This window comes from Microcaecilia unicolor, chromosome 11 (genome assembly GCF_901765095.1).
Source record: "Microcaecilia unicolor chromosome 11, aMicUni1.1, whole genome shotgun sequence".
Taxonomy (NCBI): Eukaryota; Metazoa; Chordata; class Amphibia; order Gymnophiona; family Siphonopidae; genus Microcaecilia; species Microcaecilia unicolor.
The window spans coordinates 174,492,717-174,515,627 of NC_044041.1; the positions used below are offsets into that span (position 1 = coordinate 174,492,717).

The 22,911-nt window shown below is 43.5% G+C and overlaps 1 protein-coding gene across 3 annotated transcripts; it reads left to right on the top strand.

The window, feature by feature from the left end:
- Positions 1 to 9,513: 9,513 nt before the first annotated feature.
- Positions 9,514 to 21,894, top strand: CCDC97 (coiled-coil domain containing 97). Of its 3 annotated transcripts, none has more exons than XM_030219590.1 (5): positions 9,514 to 9,585; positions 10,172 to 10,774; positions 12,660 to 12,893; positions 15,870 to 15,999; positions 19,908 to 21,894. In XM_030219590.1, exons 2-5 carry the CDS (start codon positions 10,240 to 10,242, stop codon positions 20,065 to 20,067), a joined length of 1,059 nt encoding a protein of 352 aa, XP_030075450.1. In that variant the 5' UTR covers positions 9,514 to 9,585; positions 10,172 to 10,239; the 3' UTR covers positions 20,068 to 21,894. The 3 variants fall into 3 exon arrangements, with proteins under 3 accessions (XP_030075450.1, XP_030075449.1, XP_030075451.1); XM_030219589.1 differs by lacking the exon at positions 9,514 to 9,585 and adding an exon at positions 9,697 to 9,896; XM_030219591.1 differs by lacking the exon at positions 9,514 to 9,585 and adding an exon at positions 9,950 to 10,076.
- Positions 21,895 to 22,911: the final 1,017 nt, after the last annotated feature.

Below are 22,911 nucleotides of genomic sequence, written 5' to 3' on the forward strand. Positions count from 1 at the left end.
CAAATCTTCATGTACCGCCTTGATATCAGCCATGCTCTGCGCTCTCCTGCCAGTGAGGCCTCTCCCGGTATTGGCCTTCCCACATTTGCTGCTGTAATAGATTCATCCACGTGGTGCGCATCCGCCATCTTACCCTGATCTTCCGTCGGGACTGCAGCTCCACCGAGTAGGAAAAGCGGGTGAAATCGATGCTTTTTGCTTTGGACGCTGTCGGGATAGAGGCTGCAAAAACTGAACGACCCTTCACCACACTAGAGTGGATTTTTAAGGCTAAATGACCGTGTTTTTCCTCAAGTCGCGGGCGGCGCCGGCATTGAAAGCAGCAGCAGGCTCATCTCGGCTCCAGCCTTCCCTCGCATGGTTCCGCCCTCGCAGAAACAGGAAATACGTCAGAAGAGGGCGGAGCCATGCGAGGGAAGGCTGGAGCCGAGATGAGCCTGCTGCTGCTTTCAATGCCAGCGCCGCCCGCGACTCAAGGAAAAATACAATATTTAAAGGTAGGGTGGGGGCAGGAACGAAACGAGGGCTATCGAGGAGCTAAGGGCAGACGGGAGAGATGATGGATGACCTGGCTGGGGAGCGGGGAAGCCTGCAGTTCACGGGGTGGAGGCAGCAGGGGAAAAACGTCACGGTTGGGCTGGGGAGGCTACGGGGCACCTATGGGCACCAGATCTCGCCCTCTGTGTCAGGAAGCCGTCCAGATGTGGCATTGGGCTCGCCAGTACAGCATGTTTCTCCAAGCCACTTTTCTGGGGGGGCGTAAACAATGACCTGGCTGACAGGATGAGCAGGATATTGCAACCGCTTGAGTGGTCTCTTCATATAGACGTAGCCTGCAAGATCTTCCAAGTGTGGGGCACCCCCTCGGTGGATCTTTTTGCCACTCAGATCAACCACAAGATCCCTCAGTTCTTTTCCAGGCTTCAGGCTCATGACAGGCTAGCGTTAGAGCCTTCCTTTGGGGGATAGGCCTTCTGTATGCGTATCCTCCAATACCTCTAGTGGGAAAGACTTTGTTGAAACCCAAGCAAGATCACGGAACCATGATTCGGATCATGCCATACTGGCTGCGACTGATATGGTTCCCTCTTCTTCTGGAATTGTCCTCCAAAGAACCATGGAGATTGGAGTATTTTCTGACCCTCATCACACAGAATAAGGGGTCACTTCTACATCCCAACCTCAAGTCTCTGGCTCTCACAGCCTGAATGTTGAGAGCCTAGAATTTGCTTCCTTGGGTCTTTCAGAGGGTGTCTCCCAAGTCTTGCTGGCTTCCAGGAAAGATTACACTAAGAGGTGTTATTATTGTAAATGGAGGAAATTTGCCGTCTGATGTGACAGCATGGCCATTGACCCCATATCTTGTCCTACACAGGAATATCTTCTACACTTATCTAAGTCTGGTCTCAAGACCAACTACATAAGGATTCACCTTAGTGCAATTAATGCTTATCATCAACGTGTAGAAGGTAAGCCTGTCACTGGACAGTCTTTAATTGTTTGCTTCATGAGAGGTTTGCTTTTGTCAAAGCCCCCTGTCAAACCTCCATCAGTGCCATGGGATCTCAACATCATTCTCACCCAGGTGATGAAAGCTCCTTTTGAGCCACTGAACTCCTGCTATCTAAAGTACTTGCTGTTACTTCAGCTCGTAGGGTCAGTGAGCTTCAAGCCTTAGTAGTGGATGTACCTTATACTAAGTTTCATCACAACAGAGTAGTCCTCTGCATGCAGCCGAAGATGGTGTCAAAGTTCCATCTGAACCAATCAACTGTCTTGCCAACATTCTTTCCCCGACCTCATGCCCATCCTGGCACAAGCAGCTTGCACACTTTGGACTCCAAGAGAGCGTTGGCCTTTTACATGGAGCGGACGAAGCCCTTCAGACAGTCCGCCCAGCTTTTTGTTTCTTTTGATTCCACCAGGATGGGGGTCGCCATCGGGAAATGCACCATATCCAACTGGCTGGCAGATTGCATTTCCTTTGCTTATGCCCAGGCTGGGATGACTTTGGAGGGTTATTTCATGGCTCATAATGTCAGAGCCATGGCTGCGTCAGTTGCTCACTTGATATCAGCCTCCACTGAAGAGATTTGCAAGGCTGCAACGTGGTCTTCAGTCCATACATTCACATCTCACTACTGCCTTCAGCAGGATACCTGACACTACAGTTAGTGTTGCAGAATCTGGGGTCTAGAATCCAACTCCACCCTCCTAGGCCCGTTTTATTCTGTTCCAGGCTGCACTCTCAGCTAGTTTGTATATAGTTTCAGGTTAATCTGCGTTAAGTCCTTGCCATTGTGAGGCCCAATTGACCAAAGTTTGTTGTTTTGGGTGATCCAGGATGCTAGGGATTCCCCACTTGTGAGAATAAGCAAGCCTGCTTGTCCTTGGAGAAAGCGAAGATACTTACCTGTAGCAGGTATTCTCTGAGGACAGCAGGCTTCTTATTCTCACTGTCCCACCCACCTCCCCTTGGAGTTGTCTATTTGCATGTTTTGGGTTTTTTTTTGCTTTTATATTAAACTATGGCAGGTGCGTTCACGCAGCGGGTGGGAAGGCACTTGTGTATGCATGCTGGAGCGTGGCTCGTGCTCCTTAAAGCTCTAGTTTTCTCTATGGCAAATTTGCTGGGCCAGGCAATGTGGGTCGGCATCTACCCACTTGTGAGAATAAGAAGCCTGCTGTCCTCGAAGAATACCTGCTACAGGTAAGTATCTTCGCGTTATAAGGAATCCTATGAAATGGAAAAGGGATGGGACTTGATATCTGTGGTTACAATCAAAATGGTTTACATATTATATACAGGTACTTATTTTGTACCTGAGGCAATGGAGGATTAAGTGACTTGCTGAGAATTGCAAGGAGCTGCAGTGGGATTTGAACCCAGTGCCTCAGGTTGCTGCACTAACCACTAAGCTAAGATACTGGGAGTATATGTTTTTGAAATAAGGAGTGGAGTGACACGGTCAACTTGAAGGCGTTTAAAAAACAGTATTTTGTATTAATTGAAGCCTATCAATATCGATACATCTCTTGTATACCACTATAACTACATATCTCAGTCCAATACGGTTCACAATAATGGCAAAGAAAACCATAATATCACAAAACTGGTATAATTTTCCACCAATATCCCATAAGAAAGTAATAAAAAAAAACACTGAACGGTTATTATCAAATAAAAAAGTCATGAGCGTACGCACTCATGTTCGATTCCATACAGCACCGGCGTTTATGCTTTTCACTCCTTGTGAATCCAGGAGGCGCTCTGTATACGTCAATTTGAAGACCCCCTGAAGAAGGCCGGTTGGCCGAAACACGGACCGTGTCGGGTCCTAATAAATTTCTTTGGTGCTCTTACTCTGTATGTTTTTTTTCTGGTCTGTTTTGGTTTTTCTTCCGCTCTTTTTGTTGTTTTACCGGTACGTCAAGCTCCATCTCTGGCCGTCTTCAAATCTAAGCTAAAAGCCCACCTTTTTGATGCTGCTTTTAACTCCTAACCCTTATTCACTTGTTCAGAACCCTTATTTTATCTTCCTCACTTTACTATTCCCTTATCTCTTGTTTGTCTGTCCTAATTAGATTGTAAGCTCTGTTGAGCAGGGACTGTCTCTTCATGTTCAAGTGTACAGCGCTGCGTACGTCTAGTAGCGCTTTACAAATGATAAGCAGTCGTAGTAAGTAGTAGTAGGGATCTAGTGGTTTTGTCAAATGAAGGAATTCCTTAAAGTTTGCTAAATTAAGAATATCCATAGTTAATATCTTGGATCTATAAATGTGGACTTGAGTAATGCCTGACAAATAACTTCTTTATTTTCTTCTTATAAGTTTTTTTTTCCTTTATAAATAGTACATTGTGAAGGTTAAGTCATACTTTCTGTACAAGTATATTGTATTCCTTGATAAATTTTGGAAATTTAATAAATAAATTAAAAAAATAATAATAACTATATTTTGTCATTGTAATGACTTATACTGTGCCAAAACTGGAAATACAGTGAGACAGAAGAATAGAATTCAGTAACATCCAAAACTTATTAATTAACATTATAATTGTGTTTGCATTTGGGTAATAACTGAGAAAATGCTGTTGAAAACTGACTTGAAGAAGAAATAAATATAGATCACAGAACTAGGCACATTTAAGACTGAATCTGGACTTCTGCATGAAGGTAGCTTTGCCCTCATTATTTAATATCTTTCTTTTAAATAGTAGTAATAAACAATATTAAGTGCACTGCATTCCACAAAACAAAAGGTAACCAATAGAAATAAAACATAGAAAAGAAAATAAGATGATACCTTTTTTTTTTATTGGACTAACAATACATTTTTTGATTAGCTTTTGAAGGTATCCAGTCCTCTTCAGATCAGAAATAAGCAAATGCTGAGAAAAAACAGTATATATATGTGAAACACAAGGACATTTCAATGACAGTCTCACAAGAAAAGGGTGGGGTGGGTCAGTGAGAAATATGGGAGCTGGGTGGATGAGAGACAGGGAAAGATGCATGGTGATAAGAGGGTGAAAAAGCAGTAGAATTTTATGTTTTATAATGGGCTAGAAAAACCAGATCTTTGTTAAATCCTGTCTGGTGGGTGTCAAAATATTTAATTGTTCTGACTTCAAAGGTCTTATGTTCCTGGATTGTCTTAAAGTTTCCTTTTAGTATTCTCACCATAAAGTCATTGATATAGTGACTTATACAAGGGCATTATCACCTCTTTTTTTCCTGCTGGTCATCCCTCTCCTTATACACCCAAGCATCCTTCTGGCCGTGACCGTCACCTTTTCTACCTGTTTGGCTACGTTAAAGTCATCAAACACAATTGCCCCCAAGTCCCGCTTTTCTTTCTTACACTGAAGCACTTCACCCCTATATTGTATTGTGCTCTTGGATTTTTGTAACCCAAGTGCATGATCCTGCATTTCTTAGAATTAAATCTTAGTTGCCAATTATCGGACCACTTCAAACTTCGCTAGATTATTATTATTATTACATTTGTACCCCCGCGCTTTCCCACATAATGCAGGCTCAACGCTGCGGCTTACATAGTAATTTGAAATACAAAGTTAATAGAATTTTAATAAAACAGTAGTAAAACAATGTAAAGTTGGGCTTAGTAGTGTATGATAAGTTGAGCTAGATAATATATGACTAGGATAAAAGAGGGTAGCCAGGATAGGATAGTGTAATTTGTAAATTATCCCTGGCAGCTCTCCCACTGAAATGCAATTATTCTCTAAAGTTCAAGAAAACCAACACAAGGGGCCTTTTGAACACTGGGGGATGTTTCTGTGCTGGTATCCTACCCGTTAGTGTAGCTTAGTTCATAAATGGACTGTCCATTCAAGAAGATGAGTCCAAGTAGTAGTGTTCCTTTAAATTTGTGGATTGACAATCATGTTACCACTTTCAAAAAAAATATCTTAAAAATGATTAATTGATTCAGATGAAATTCCAGTATCATCTTAAGTAGAAAATTTGGAATGTGTATATAATGCTACTCTTTCAAGAAGAACCGAGTATACTAATTTGATGAAAGAGATTTCAGCATACTTGTTGGTGTCGAGCTTCAAAGTTATTCTCCGAGATCAAGCAGGCTTATTAATTCTCACAAGTGGATGACGTCGACCCACGTTGCCCAGTTCGGAATTTACAAAAGTCTAATGAGAGCTTTGTGGAACGCGAGACATGCTTCACCTCACACGTGCAAGTGTCTTCCCACTCGTCTCGCGAACGTGGTCTCGTTCTTTTTCCACCACAGTGAGGAGAGGGCGTGGTTTTTTTGCCCGTCTCCTCACATCGCTTGGTTCTAGATACCGTTTTTGTTCCTTTCGGCTATTTTTCGTTCATTTTTTTTGTTCATCCTTTATTGTGTTCCTGTTGTGGAACCTACATCCTCTTATTTGTCCTTAAGTTCTTAGTTGTTTTGCCGAGTTTTAAGTTTTATTTTATTTTTTGTTGTCATCAGGCCACGTTTAGGCCTTGACTTCTGCCGGGAACTTTCCTTTTCTTTTTTGCCGTGCCTTGTCCCTTTTTCAGGCACCATAACTTCGTTTAATTTAGCCGAGAAAGTTTTTCCTTCCATGTCCACGAAGGATCCCAGTGGCTTCAAGCGCTGTACCCAGTGCAATTGGACAGTCTCCTGGAAAGACACTCGTTCTTGGTGTCTACAGTGTCTTGGGCCCAACTATAGCCCCGCTAATTGTGTTCTCTGTCTTTGCATGAAGAAGAGAACCCGGGTTTCCAGAGATGAACGAGAGAGGATTTTTGGAGCCAAGTCCGGTTCCTCAACGTTGGCATCGACGTCGAGCATCGGTAAGCATGGCTGCTGCTAGACCTTTAGACGGGGGGTCACATGATGCCTGCTACCTGAACAGCAGCAAGGGAGAGCGGCTCCTCGAAGAACCTGCCAAAATCAGCTAAATATCTCAGATTTACTTCAGTACAAGGATCCCTGGACTAACTAATGTCTTATAATTTCTTCTGCTATACCACTATCTGTATTCCTAATGTATGTTAATGTGTTCTGTAATACCACTATCTAACATTTCATGACCATGTAACCCAAAATCCTCTGTAAAACCAAATGTATATCCTCTTCTCATTTCCAGTATCCATGATGTATTGTAAGCCACATTGAGCCTGCAAAGAGGTGGGAAAACGTGGGATACAAATGCAACAAATAAATAAACTTGAGCTTGCATCTTGCTGTCTGGTTTCTGGCCAACACTTGAGGGTTTTTGTCGAGGCATGCCCACGAGGATGCAGTGAAGAGTGAAGCAACCTCAGAGGAAGGGCTTGAACAAGATGGCGGAGGTACAGCTGGTGCAGAATCTAATACCCATGCAGGCTCCTGAATGGGTGCAGGAGATCTCTTGCTTGGTTTCCGCAGCATTAGAAGACCAACTTTCTAAGTTGCAGTCGGCGGTTGATGGAATTAATGAAAAATTTGATTCTCCCGCGTGCCGGTTATCGGAAGTAGAGCAGCGGGTGTCAGCGGGAGAGAAGGAAGTGAGGGCCATGGCGTCTCAACTAACTCTGCCATCCACACTCTCCGGGGTGTCCATCCTATTACAAAGTTTGGTATAATCCGCAAAGAAACAAACCTTACCAGACAGCCCTTCCACAATATCGCTCACAAAGATGTTAGAAATAGCCAGCCCGAGGACCATCCCCTGCGGTACACCACTGATAACATCCCTTTCTTAAGAGCAAGCTCCATTTACCACTACCCTCTGTCTCCTCCCATTTAACCAGTTTTTAACCCAGTCACTTTAGGTCCCATACCGAGGGTATTCAGTTTATTAATCAGTCACCTGTGCGGAACCGTGTCAAAGGCTTTGCTAAAATCCAAGTACACCACATCTAGCACCATAGGCACCGACTCTGTGGGTGCTCGAGCACCCCCAATATTTCACCCACCGGAACTTCCCTTCGCCAGCCCAAAATTTTAAAAGTCCCCCCTCCCTCCGAATTTTAAAAGTCATCTTACCTCGTCGGGGTTACGGCGGCAGCAGCAGCAGTGAAAAGCGTGCAGGCTCGACGCTTCAGCCTTCCCTTCTCTCAGCTCTGGTCCCGCCCTTGCGGAAACAGGAAATGAGGGCGGGACCAGAGCTGAGAGAAGGGAAGGCTGAAGCGCCAAGCCGCCGGCCCTGGAACTCGGAGGGACCCTCGAACTCGGAGGGAGGGGGGCCCTGGAACTCGGAGGGAGGGCCTGGAACTCAAGAGGGACAGGCGGGCGGGCGGGCCTGGAACTCGAAGGGAGGGAGAGGGGGGGAGGGAGGGGGGCCTGGAACTGGAATGGAGGGAGGGAGGGCCTGGAACTCGAGAGGAGAGGGAGGGGAGGGGGAATGCACCACCTGTAAAAAAAAAAATTTTCAGCACTCCCAATCATTTTGGAAAGGTGACTCCTATGTCTAGCACCCCTCCCACATCAAATTGTTTGGTCACCCAGTCAAAGAAACCAATCAGATTCGTCTGACATGACCTGCCTCTAGTGAATCCATGCTGCCTCGGGTCTTCCAGCCCATCAATTTGAGAAATCTCATGATCCTCCACATTAGAAGCATTTCCATTAATTTACTCACCACCGAGGTCAGACTGACAGGTGTGTAATTCCCAACCTGCTCCTTACTTCCGCCGTCCAGCACCACTCAAGATGAATGTTGAGCAGCTGATTCTCATAACATGACGTTTTACTGGCCCTTTACCAGAAGGAAAAAAAAATCTGTGCACGAATATAACACATGCTAGGGTGTCCCTGTAATCAGCCCCTCCAAATGACACACTGATTACGATTTATAACAAATTATTACTCTACCTATTAAAAGTTATAAACCATCTTTCTCTTTTTAAATGCTCTCAGGTTTCAACCTAATTCATGTTTAATATGGGAGTTAACTGCCATAAATAAGAAAAGAATTAAATAGATATATACTGGCGTAGCCAAAGGTGGGCCACTTAGGACTCAGGCCCACCCAACAGTAGCACACGTTTAGTGGTAGCTGGTGGGATCCCAAGTCCTGCCAGCTGAAGACTTCCCCCCTGATGGTAACGAAAACACTACTCTCCATGATACCGGCAGGGTTGCCAGATGGGCGGTTTTCCCGTTCCGCAACCCGCCGCGGGAAACTTTTGCCCGCGGCGGGTTGCGGTTTTTTGGGCTGGTTTTGGTTTTTTTGGGCGGGTTTTGGGGCGGTTTTTCAGCTGGCGGGGGTGGAGCTAATGGTGACAGAAGCGGGATTTATGACGTTTTGGGCGGGGTTTGCCAACTTATTGGGCGGGGTGATGACAGTGGGGGCAGGGTGATGACGGCAGGGGTGGGGTGTGTGCGGTTTTTGGGCTGTTTTGGGTGGGAATTTTTTTTTTTTATATGGCAACCCTGGATACCGGTGCCTGCACATGCTCAGATTTCAGCACATACCTGCTGCAGACTGCCAAGGTGGAAAGAAATGTTTTCCTTCCAGCTCACATATTTTTTGTGGTTGGGGGAGAACACTTGGTGCCCACCCACTTCTTGCCTGCCGCCCACCCAAAATTTGTTTTCTGGCTACACCCCTGAGAAACTCTGATGTCTGTACTTTTAGTGGCCCTTTGCCAGGAGAAAAAAAAATCTATGCACGAAAACAACGCGTGCTAGGGTGTCCCAACCAGCCCCTCCAAATGACACACTGATTACGATTTATAACAAATTACTACTCTACCTATGAAAAGTTATTCCGTTATTATATTTTCTCTGTGTACATCCGTATGCTGAACAAGCTGGCATGTTTGAACATATAAATGAGATTGCTACCAACAAAAAAGAACAAGACAACAACGTGGATGCAGCAGTTTTGAGTGGACGCAGAGAACGAGACGGCGGCGCGGGGAAGGGTAAACATAGATTGACCTAAGTGGCTTCAAGGTTTTGACGTCATGCCGTCTTCCAATCTGCTCTTCTTGGTCTTTTGCTCCCTTTTGGACCGCCCTGCTGGAAACAGGAAGTCGCGTCAGGGAGGGCGTGACGCTGGAAAGAGGAAGTTGTGTCCTCCGGCGGCGCCTTTGGTTGGTGACTTCAAACACAAGTTTGAAGGTGGGGGAGTGGAGGGAATGATATCGGATAGGGGAGCTGGGGGTTTGAGAGAGGGAGAGATCCCAGACACTGCGTGGGGTTTGGGATTTCAGAGAAGGAGGGATGCCTGACAGGGGTTGGAGTTTGGGCGAGGAAGAGATATGCCAGTCTGGGGAGTTGGGGTTTGAGAGAGGGAGAGATGCCAGGCCATGGGGGAGGGGAGATGTGGGATCCTTGAACGGGTGTGAAGAGGTGTTCTCAGAGTATAAGGGCAGTCAAATGCACGTGACTTGGTCTCTGGACATGTGGTTCTGACTTTTCCATTACAATGTGTAAGGGAAGGAAGACTGTAGATCCCTGCAAACAATGAAATAAAGCCAGGATATGATTAATCTTGCCTGGCATTATTGGAGCCAAGTGGCACCCCTAGTGGGTGCTGAAAATGAAAAATGCAGATGTACAGTATTTTCCTAGATTGTAGTTCCAATGTAATATTTTTCTAGTTTATACAGGTTTGCATCAGTACAAGTTTCCTTTGATACACTTCCTACCTGTCATCTTCTGTAAGTTTTTCCTCTTTTTGTTAATGCTTTCTCTCTTTATATAGATAATAGGGTTGAATCTCAGTTGGAAATCACAGATGATACTTGGCCTCATTTGCCTCAGCTTACTCCTATGGAGGTTTCAGCAATGGCAGCAGGTAACCCATCCAATGGGAGTCTGATCCAAAACCTTCCCAAAAAGGTTGTGGAAGAGGAAACTGTGAGAGTGACCAATGAGCTGTGTCTTAAAGCTCAAGCAACAGAGACTGTTGAAAACATAGGACAAGCTCTGAAACAGCCTGAACTCTCAGAAACAGAGGAGAGTTCCAGAGATGCTGAACTGTTGGAGAGTGGCCCCCTGCTGGACATGCTGAGAGCAGTAGCCAGTAGCAGGGTACAGATCCGAAGCCAGCAGAAGGATGAGCCAGACTTCACGCAGAAACAGAAGCTGGAGATGCTGCTGGAGCTGTACCGCTCCAAGCCCATGATATTCTTGGAGCGTTTCCACAAGGCATTGCAGCAGGAGCATCTGGTGTGCTTCAGCCACCTGCAAGGGGACTATGAAGTGGACTTCTACTGCCGGGAGATCAGTAGATCCTCCCTAAAGAAAGGCAGTCGAACTCGTTTACGGAACAGACGTTATGCAGTCCTTCAGCAGCTCATCCAAGGTAATGTATGTAGGATGACATTTTGCCTGGGAAAATGCTGCCCTCACTTCCACCTGCTAAAGCATGCCTAGCCAAGGGTAACCAAATACAAAAATGAATTGGGGTTTTAAATACGTAGAAGCAAAAATCTCTGTGGTGAATATTGTGACTACCCAGGCTGAATCACTGTTCCTAGGAGGATTGTAAATAAAAAGACCCTTACATGAAAGAGAAAATAGGATACCTTAGCTGATGGTAAAATGTACTGTGTCCTTCCTTTTGTAATATTGTTTATCATTGTGCTGCACCCAGTCCGGTAATCCTCAGAGTTACAGGCTGCCAGCCCCAGAGAGCTAACAGTGAGCATGCCGGGTGGGTTAAATGATTAAGGTCACATGGGGGGGGGGGGGGGGGGGGGGGGGGGAATCAATAAAGGTCGCCCAAAGTTAGGTTCTGCAATAATGCAGGCTAAGTGCAATTTCTATAACTTCAATTCTGCGCGGAACTGCCTTTATAGGATACTAACTTAAGTCCGCATTATCTAGGCAGGAACACGTATGCCAGTCAGTCTTGCGTAAATGCTGGCACCATAATGATAGTATTCTATAATGCTATACCTAATTTCCAGGCACGCCCCTGATCAGCCCTTGCTCCTCCCATGGCCATGCCCACTGTGGAGTTGAGCATGATAGAAATTAGGCACAGGGTAATAGAATAGGGCGTAAGACATTTCTGCACGCAACTACTAATTGGCGCCAATTAACGTTTAAGGTCAATTAATCCTTTGTGCCAATTAAGAGCCAATTAACTAGGGCTGCAAGATAATTGCAGTTAATTCAGCAATTATTGGATTAATTATTAATCAAAATTTAAAAAAGAAATAATCACACTGCAGCATTTTCTGTCTGCTCCAGACATCTCTTATGGCAAGTATGTTATCTTCCCAAGGGTTTTCCTTGGTTTCCCTTATTGTAAACTGCTGAGAACCATCTGGTATGGAACGGTATATAAGCCTGGTGTTAAGTAAATCTCTTCTGGTGTTTTATACTACCAACTCCTGTCCTTTGTATGATCCGGTATCTAAAAAGAGGAAGCTATAACCTTCAGAAAATATCAAGTAGTCCACAAGAAGCAGAATACGCATCTTCTACTGTTGGAAAAACCTTTATTCCAATCAGTCTGGGACATATGATGCCCGATGTGGCCACGTTTCGCCTTTCTAGAGGCTGCGCAGGGGCTTAAACTAATCGTAAGAACATATAACAAATTAAAAATCATTAATATTTAATACATAATCAAATATATTTAAATAAAACATGTAAAACATGACTGTATGGTATACATTGATAATTATAAAAACAATTAGTAAAAAGATTTAACACATATAAATGATAAAACTTACACTAAAAGACAAACACATCTTTCTTCACACAGACTGATTAGTATAGCACACGCAAGTTAGTTCAAAAAGCAGTAAAACATACAATATCATACATAAATTTCACATTCTAAAACTTATAAAAATGGGACACATACCTATTTGTGTCCCAAAGGGCACACATACACCTAATAGTTAGCTGTGTGTTCAAGACAGGCAAAATCTGTAACAAAACCTTAAAAATAGCAACAACAACAAAAAAAAAAACCCCAAAAAAACAGAGTCCTGGCTTCTCAGTCAGCATTAAGACCACTCCTGGGCTGGCAGATATTTAAGCTTCCTGTAGAAGTGGAAACTGCACAGAGAATTCTGCACCTAACCTTGGGCAGATATATAAAACCTGGAGCGGTTTGAATCCTGTGTGCAAGTAAAACTGCAGGTCTACATGGATTTTGTGTTAGTGGCAAGGCGCCTTCCCCCTCCACGTAAATGTCTTGTGCGTTTTTTCATGTCTGCTTTCTCCCTCAGATGGGGACTACTTCAGTGATGAGCAGATGAGGTCCCGGGATCCCCTGTTGTACGAGCACTATGTGGGGCAGTACCTGACAGAGGAAGAGGCTGGGACCCTGAGTGGTGGGGCCATGTCAGGGCAGTGCTGTCTGTCTGATCTCCTGATGAACTCCTTCCAAGAGCAGGTGCTCCAGAGGCGATTGCACATGCAGCAGGAACAGGAGGATGCCTGTATGGAGGAAGAAGATGAAGGTCAGTCGATTTCTTAGTTGATCTTTCTTTTTTTTTGGGGGGGGGGGGGTTTACATGTGACATCATCATTCGTGAAAAGAACCCTGGGGTCATTGTGGACATTACTCTGAAATCTTCACCTCGGTGCACACAAGCAGTCTTCTGTCCAGTGTGCAGTGGCAGGCAAAAAAGCAAGTAGGGTGCTAGGAATTTTTAGGAAAGGGATGCAAAATAAGACCAAGAATATTATAATGCCTCTGTATCACTCCATGGTGTGACCTCACCTTGAGTATTGTGTTCAGTTCTGGTTGCTGTATCTCAAAAAAGATATAGCGGAATTAGAAAGGAGATGGAATTCCTCCCATATGAGGAAAAGCTAAAGAGGTTAGGGCTTTTCAGCTTGGAAAAGAGACTGCTGAGAGAGATATGATTGAGGTCTACAAAACCCTGAGTGGTGTAGAACGGGAAAAAGTGAATCGATTTTTCACTGTTTCTAAAGGTACAAAGACCAGGGGACACTCAATGAAATTACAATGGAAATACTTTTAAAACAAATAGGAAGAAATATTTTTTCACTCAAAGAATAGTTAAGCTCTGGAACTCATTGTTGTAGAAAGTGGTAACAGCGATTAGCTTATTTGGATTTAAAAAGAGTTAGGACTAGTTCCGTAGTCTGTGGTTGAGATGGACATGAGGGAAGCTACTGCTTGCCCTGTGATTAGTAGCATGGAATGTTGCCACTGATTGGGTTTCTGCCACTGTTGGAAGCAGGATACTGGGCTAGATGGACCATTGGTCTGACCCAGTATGGCTATTCTTATGTTCGTAGAATGTTATGAATTATTTGAAAGAAATGGAGGATCAGTGTTGCAGTGCTGCTGTATTGGGCACTGTGTACAGTTCTTAATGTCCCATCTCAAAAAAGATACAGTGGAACTGAAAAAGGTACTGAGAGACAAGCAAAACAATAAAGGAGGTGGAATGGCAATGAAGAAGACCAATTAGATTGAAGAAACCTTATTATTTATAAACTATCTTCGTTCTTTTTTTTTTTCTTTTTTCTCTTGCTATTAATTGTGTGTGTTGTGCTAAAATAAAGTTATATTTATAATTATGTATAGTGCTCAGCTTTCATACATTACACCGGCCTTACTTGGCACTTGGTAACAATGTCCTTCATACATCATTACACTACAAACCCTCCCTTCCTGCCATAAGTGCTAGTTCAAAGAAACCCCTTCGGGCTCTTCTAACATTTGTAAATACAACCTATCTTAGGGTTGTAGATTCTGGGATTGCTGTCTTCCTTGTGCAGGTTGCTAATTTTTGTAGCTCCGATGTAATGAAAATATAAATTAAGTGACCGTCATGTGCGCCGTAACTATTTATATACAGTCAAGCCTCGTTGGTTCTTCCGCATTGCTGCTTTAGTTCTCAATGTGGACCATGTTTCGCCATACCCGGCGTCTTCAGGAGAGCTTTAAATGTCTTGAATGGAGCTTGATCCCACTCGAGAATATCCAACCAAAAAACGCCGACATGTACACTGTGTTATTTATACGTTTACAACGTATAAATAACAGTTTATAAATAATAAGGTTTCTTCAATCTAATTGTACCAGTAAATATAGAAACCGGAAATATTTGATAACCCAGGATTGCAGAGTGATTATGAAGAAGACTAAACAGGCCAGGTCTCTTCAGCCTGGAGATAGGATGGTTATGACAGAAGTGATGTCTTAAGCGAGGCTTGTCCAAGACAGATATTTAAGATATTCCTAATGAGTATGCGTGAGAGAGATTTGCATATAGTAGAGTTAGTGGGTATGCAAATCTTTGGCATGCATTGTCATTGGGGGCATCCTGAAAATCTGGCCTCTTTGCAGCCCTTGAGGAATGAATTTGGACAAGTCTGTATTAAGCATTGGTCTTTTAAACCACCACCTTTAACAGACTTTTGGTGTGTTTGCGACAGATGAGGTGGGTAAAGTGCTATGAGGTCAGGTAAAAGGCACTGGGGGGGAGGGGGGGAATCGGTGTTGTATGGGAATGTATATGCTCATCTCTCCAAAGTGTAAGACTGTACTGGGCAGATTGGATAGGCTAATATGGTCTCTCTCTGCCATCATCTACTGTGTTACAATGCTGTATAAAATTGAGTGATGCGTAACAAGTTAATAGGAAATGGTTATTTGTCCTTTAAAATAGTGCTAAAACTTGGAGACACTCCTCAGAATTAACAGGTAGCAGATTTTATACCACATTTAAGGAAGTATTTTGTCAGTCAACACACAATCAAGCTATACAATCTCGGAGTTTACCAAACTTTCTGTGGGATGACCCCATTTTAGCAGCCATACCTTATTATCCGTTCTGTATTGGCTGTGATGCTGCCGTCATCCCCTGCCTTCCTTGGAGCCCATGAAGGACTGAACCTTAGTTCCAGCACAAGCTTAACAGGAAGCATGGCCAGTGATGCTTGGTCACAATCCTAAGTGTGGATTTTCTGACACTATTTGGGATCATAACTCACAGATTAGGAAGAATTGTGCTAAAGGCAGTTAAATATAGCTGGGTTTGAATGTGTTTCTGGAATTCAAATCCCTTGATCATTGGCCATGTCGATGTGAGAATCGCCACTTCTTACTTCTGGGATTGATCAACGAGGAAGAGAGATTCTCCATTAGGATCTGCCAGGTACTTTCAGGCGACCCAGATTGGTCACTGCCAGAGACAGGTCGCTGGGCTTGATAAACCGTTGGTCTCACCCAGCTTGGCCTTCTTATATGCTTGATAGCCTCTGATTAGGAACCTCCCCAGTAGGGAGTGCCTTGTCCCTCTTACCCAGCACTGATTTAAGCATGGTGTTGGGGGTGGCCCGTTCCTCTGTCCCGTTTTCCATGTTTGTGCCTTACTAAATTGTTTAGCTCTTTGGAGATGCATTAAGGGTGATGTGAGAACACTGACTCTGCGTGATTTGTGTTTTGCTGCATGAAGAGGAGGAGGTGCAACCAGAGCTGGAGGATTGGGTCCCAGACAGTGAGGAGAAGGCTCTACTCCGAGAAGAACTGGTCACACAAATGCATCAGCGCTTCCTGGATGGCCGTGACAGAGACTTCGACTACAGGTGAGTCTCCTTGATCGCTTTTGCTTGGGAGCTATGAAGCTCACTGTCCCAAGCTCTGTATTCCATTCCCCCTCCCCCCCTTCTAAGTCGACACAGTAGAGTCACATTTCTTTCCACCGAGGAGCATATTTGAACATGCTTGAGTTTGGATTTAGGTTCTAGATTTAATGGCTCACCTTTCTAAATAGAGCTCAAGGTGCATTACCTTCAGGTACTGAAGGTATTATACTGTCCTTTTGGGCTTAGGGCTTTCTATATCTTAAACATTTTTACCGCAGCCACAAAACAAGGGAAAAGCTTCAGTAAATTAGCCTCTAAATTTGTATTTGAGACAGTGGAGGGTGAAGTGTCTTGCCCGCTGTCACAAGGAGCGTGTGCGGCATGGGATTTCAACCCTGCCTTCCCTGTCTTTCAGCCAGCTGTACTAACAACTAGACTTTGCTCCATATCTCACAAGCAGTTCCAGACATCTTATGTGTTACTTCTGCTGTCGCTTGGAAGTTCCTGTGTGTCTTCAATCGCATTTTGTTTGCTGTGGTGTGACTATACAGAGAGTGTCTGATGTCACCTTTTTGCTGCTGCCTCTTTGACGTTCCACAACCTTTTATTTTTTGTTTAGTGGCACCATGCCAGTAAGAAGAGGCAAATTACTTAATAATAAGAATAAGATATAGTCAGCTGGTGTGGGAGGTGCAGAGCAAAGATACCTACACAGGTGCTACTTGAGGGGGATCATCCTTATATAGGGACTTTGGTCATCAGAAGCTCTCGAACTGTGGGTGAGATCTCAGTATTGAGTTGCCTACTATTACGATGTTTCATTGTATTTTATGAACAGTGTTAGCATCATATCCATATCTTCTAATCTGGTGCCTGTTAGGAGTTTTATTTGTATTGTGCTCAAGACAGTCAGACTAAACAATGGCCAAAAAATCAGTTGCAATGTCCAGCGTTATTTATTAAAGCATGTCCGTAATAGGTTAAACCTCAATTCTGCATAAAACCAAGACTCGACACGGGCCGTGTTTCAACACACAGACCTTCATCAGGGTTTTAAAAAAAACGAACATAAATATAATAATGAAAAGATAAATACAGTATCATAGTAATTAAATATACATGGAAGTGAATAAAACAGTGATAAGACCCAATCACATTATTAATGGTTTTAGTATCACAGTTTTTATCATTTTCATTTCTATAATTTGGATTTTATTTCTATTATGGACATTTGTTCAAATTGATTATGTATATCCATATATATTTTCGCTTTTATATGGTGTCTGCACTGTGCAGTATTGCTTGGGTCTTATCACTGTTTATTCACATTCATATATATTTATTACTATGATACTGTATTTATCTTTTTATTGTTTATATTCTTATACTTATGTTCTGTTTTTAAAAGACCCCTGATGAAGGCCTGGGTGCTGAAAAACAGCCCGTGTCGGGTTTTGGTTTTATGCAGAATTGAGGTTTAATCCATTACGGACATGTTTTAATATATAACGCTGGGCATTGCAATTGGTTTTTCAGTCATTATTTAGTCTGACTGTCTTGAACATTAGTCTTTTTTGGTGACTTCCACTTTTGCTTTGCTTGTTTGCTGACCTTCTGTGGAAGATCTTGTTTCCGTTTTTGTTTTCCCATTTGTATCATGCTGACTTCATGAGTATCACACTTAAGTTATATGAACATTCTTCCATGTTGCCTAGTATAATTTTGTTCATATTCTGCTGACATTTATCATATTTCTGTCTTACTGTGCTGCTAAATGTTTATATTTCTGATAGGGCTGCATTTCGATAAAAACTTTATTTGCGATTGATCATGTGTTTAAAGGGATATTATTCCCCCCCCCCCCCCCCCCCCCCCCACACACACACACACACTTCAGCACCTTGTGACTCTGGGCAAGTTATTTAACCCTCCATTGACCAGGGGAGCTTGTGGGGGAAGGGGGAAGAAATAAATAATACACCTTTAATCGTGTGATTAATCGCAATTATGATTTTTAGTTGAAATGCAGTCCTAAATAAATTGAAGAATAAAAAGTAATGAAAAGATAAGAAATACAAAATAAAAATTGACAAATTACAAATTTAAAGACTCTGAAACAGCCTGTAGAATATCTATAAACAGCCTTACAGTTTTCACAGCTTACTTCAGAAATGCAACCCTAATTTCTGATACTGTTTTCATGGCAGTCTTATTACTAGCATTCGGGGTCCCTTTTACCGCAGCAGGTGAAAGGGAAGTCTCTCTTTCTGGCAGGAAATGGCAGGAAAGTGCGGCAAGTAAAGCACTTACTGAGCGGCCATTTCGAGGGGAGCCCTTACCGCCATGCTGCCTGATTACTGCCGGGTACACTCCAGCGCAGCGGTAGCACGGTGGTACTTCCTGTTTAGCGAGCAGTAAGCTCGCATTGGGCTTACCACCACTTAGTAAAAGGGGCCCTCAGTTTGCTGTTTCCATGTTTACCTCATTGCTTATATTTATGCTTATATTTGGCCATTTTTCTATTGTTATGCTAAAAAAATTGTAAGTTTTATGTTAACCTGTACCTGCTGTATATTGCCTTGGGTTAATGTCTTCATAAAGGTGATTAATAAATCCCACTTGTCACGAAATTTCTAGCACCCACCTGGGGTTAGCCCTGTGGCCACTCAAAGAGTCAGTCCCAGCACTGCTCAGACCCGCCTGCACCTGTGCACATGCTGTACACTGGTCCCCCCCATTGCACTGCACATAGTCTCACCCACAAGTTATCTCCCCGGTATTTTCAAGGACACTGGGGCCACAATCCCAGGGTCCTACCGTTCCTAGAAAACGCCCACAGACCAAAAACACAAAACACCATAGTCGGTCCAGGACAGCAGAGCTAATAAACTAATAGGTTTATTATCAGAAAAATGGAACAGTGACCAACAGGTAACTCAACAGATTTCAACATTTAAACTAACTACACAGTTTATTACTACCTGCGTAGCACCTGGAGAGTTCAGGAGTATAACTACTCACAGGTGCAGAGATCTTTACTCTCCACTCTCCCTCTCTAAGATTTGCAGCATATTCTGGCTAGATTTGTGAACATTAACAGAGCATTAACACAATGGGGTATCTGACCAATAGCAGTGCAGGTTACTTTCCTTCAAGACTTGGAGGATTAGCCTAGTGGTTAGTGCAGTGGACTTTGATCCTGGGGAACTGGGTTCGATTCACAGTTCAGCTCCTTGTGACAAGTCACTTAACCCTCCATTGCCCCAGGTAGAAAATAAGTACTTTTATATAGTATGTAAACCACTTTGATTGTAACCACAGAAAGGCAGTATATCAAGTCCCTTTCCCTTTAGGTTGGATAGAAACAGTCACCTCTGCAGCAGCTTAAAAGCAGAGGACACACACCATCTGCTGGCCAAACAAGGAAAATACATATCATAAAAAATAATACATATCACAAGCAAATAACAAAAGCTGCTGGGTTGGACAGACCTCTGTCTGTCTCCAGCAGCAGGAAGCAGTCAGTGTTTACACAAAGCCTGTAAAGAGAGAGTACATGTGTAAATTCACCCATCCACTATCCTGTGTGCATCATTTAAGGAGAAGCAGCATCCCAGACCTTATGTTAACTAGAAGTCATTAAACATCCTCCATAAATTTGTCTTATGCCTAGAAGTCAATAGCAGGAAAAGGTCAAGTGCGGAGAAGTCTTGAATGTTAAAAGGCAGGCGGAGAGAACAGAGCATGCACTGAGAGATTATCCCCCACAGGTGGGCTGCACAGGGCATGGTGGGTTGATTGCAGTAGCTGGGGTGGTTGGGGGGGGGGGGGAGGAAGAGTCTTACCGATGTGGAAAGTTTGGATGACTGCCCTGATCACTGATGATTTCCCCTCTCCTGTCCCTGCAGCGAGGTGGATGACAATCCTAACTTCGATAATCTGGACATCGTTACTCGAGATGAGGAGGAGAGCTATTTTGATGAAGAAGAACCCGAGGAGGTAGAAGATATGGAAGAGGAGGAAGATGAGAAGAAGGAAGAGGTGACTGGTAAAATACCAGTTCTTTAGCCACCAGCCACCCACCCATCCTCAGGAAGGCCAGACATTCCTTTGGGTTTTAAAAGCCTTTTATGAGATTTCTAATAAATACTTGTCCTTTCTCAGAAAATAAGTAGACAGTGAGACAGGAAAAGCTAGGAGAGGAACATCAGTGCTTGGAATATCAAATTGCCACCAAGTAACCTGTGGGATGCAGAAGACCTCTTTTTACCCATGCCATTTGGCTAGCTACAACCAGCACTCTGAAGTCACCTCAGAGCCAGCTTGTCCTTCTGTCATAGGAAGGAGACTTCCCTATCTTATGGCTGGCTCTGATACAGGTATTTCAACTACAGTGTCTAAGCCACCTATCCAAAATAAAGAATAATGAAAAGTTGTCATGGGGTGGTAGGTGGCAGGCAGCTGCAAGTCACAGAGAAGTTCTTTCCTGGGTTAATTGTTGCCTTTAAAAATAGGGAGGACAGGTTTGAGTTTCAGGGGTCTCACAGTGGCTTCTAGTAAGTGAGCTAGTGTAAATGAGGTGTGGGGGGGGGGGGGGGGGTTGACAGGGATTATTTTACAGATTTGGGGTTGTAAAAAAAAAAAACAACTTCTCTGTGGTCCCTTGGTGTCAGAGCTGCCAAGCCCCTGCCCTGAAATGGAGCCATGCCATGAGGCTACTTATCCAAGTGTGCCAATGGCATTGAGCCCAGGCACTGTCTCCATCAGGGAGCACCAAGATGAGAACATGATGGAGCAAAAAGAGAAATGTTATAGTCGTAATGGAGAACAAGAGCTGATTTCCTGCAGTGCAAAATTATAATTAAAATCTTTGTTAATTTTATTGTATCCTGAGCACCCTTTGTGGAAGTGGCATTTGTGCACAAGGAATCAGTTGTTATAATCTGATGTTAGAAAGTTTTTCTCTCTGTAAATAAAGCTGGGCAGATACCCAGTCAGTTCATTCCACATCCTGAGCTGACTTTACTTCCATAGGAAGAGGAAGGGGGGATACTGACTGTGCTTTTCTAAGGAGAGATTTCCTTCCCAGGAAAGGAGAGGGTGAAAGTTGCACACAAGCTGCAGTTTAGTGCAGATACCAGGGTATATAGGTGAACAGGTACAGGGGCAGTATCATTTATTTCACTTAAATCTGTTCTCTGCTCTAGAGAGTTGCACGGGGACAGAAATCTTACCCATTCCCGCTTTCCCCACTGGAATCTTCCCCATCCCCGCAAGAATTGAACCCGTCCCCACTCAGTCTCGCAAGAATTTAATGGTACATTAAGAAAACTTCCAGTTGGCTCTCTTGGTCTCTTTGTGGGTTCGAGCCGCAGCACTGCAGGCAAGGAAGGAACGCAAGTTGGAACTTGTAACACTCTGCCCTTACAAACATAGTTCTGCTTTCCTTTCCCGTGCCACTAGGTGTCACTGTAAACTAAAGAATAGCAAGGATGGCTCTGAAGCAGGCTGAGGACCTATCAAGCATCTTTAGGAAATGGACTGTCACAGGAGCAGCTGATGGTGATTGGCAGAGATATTTAGTAGAGGTCAGTGAGGTTGAAGGGGAAAGAAAAGTAGGCATGGATAGTAACCCTGAAAGATTCTTTGTCCTGCTATCCACTTGCCAGCTGAATGGCCCAATTTCTGGAGAGTTTCAGCTGTTGCTTGTATTTTGAACTTTCTGATTCCTGCTACTCAGGTTTGGAATTGGTACTAGGGATACTGGAATGCATTTTTTTGTTGGGGGGGGGGGGGGGAGAGAAAAGTCATGAAACTAGGCCTGATCTAAAATCAGAATAGGATCATTGGTAAGTTCACCAATTAAACCGTAGAAAGTTCAGAGAGGGCCTGGCTACGGGGAAAGGGAGGATTGATCGTTTTTATGGTTTATAATATGTTTTAAATTAAAAAAAAAATATTTAAATGTCATAGGTTAAGTCTATTCTGTTTTTGTAGCTTGTTTCTCTAAAACCCATTTACACAAAGATTTACTCCAGCCTCTGTCCCTGCTGTATGTTCAGTAACAGAATGGAATTAGAAAAGGTACAGAGAAGGACAACCAAAATGATGTAAGGGGTTCGAACAATTCTTATATGAGAAAAGGCTTAAAAGGGTAGGGCTTTTCAGCTTGGAGAGCAGACAGCTGAAGGGAGATATGATAGAGGTCTGCAAAATCCTGAGTACTGTGGAACAGGTGGAAATGAATAAATTGTTTACTCTTAAAAACTGCAAAGACTACGGGATACCCCAGGGGTGTCCAATTTTGGTCCGTGCGGGCCGCAATCCAGTTGGGTTTTCAGGATTTCCCCAATGAGAATGCATGAGATCTATTTACATTCACTGCCTCCTTTGTATGAAAACTCAGCCTAGCGAGGGCCAAGGTTGGACACCCCTGGGAATACACCATGAAGTTACTAAATACATTTATTTATTGTAGTTTGAAAATGCACAGTCCTCCCTCAAAAATTCTATGAGGGGTATAACAATACATAATAATAAACAAACACAATAGAAAAATAAAATGTCAGGTGCTGCTTACCTTTATGGGGGGAGGGGTGGAATCATAAAGTCGATATAAATGATGGCAGTCAGCGGTGGGGGAGGGGAAGATATTATTAGGGTTGAAAACGATGGTATTGTGGTATTTTCCAAGACTGCATCATATACTGTATGAGGTTGGCAAGTTGCCGACTGCCCTGATCATGATGCCAGTGTTTAATCTTGACGAAGTGAAACTTGTGCAGAGTGTCAGATACCACTCTGGCCACCTTGTTGGGTAGACGTGAGGGGCTGTACAGGTCTTTATATGCCAGTATTTACTATGTTAAATATTTCTCGCTCAGCACTTAAGCTTTGCAACCCACTGCAGTA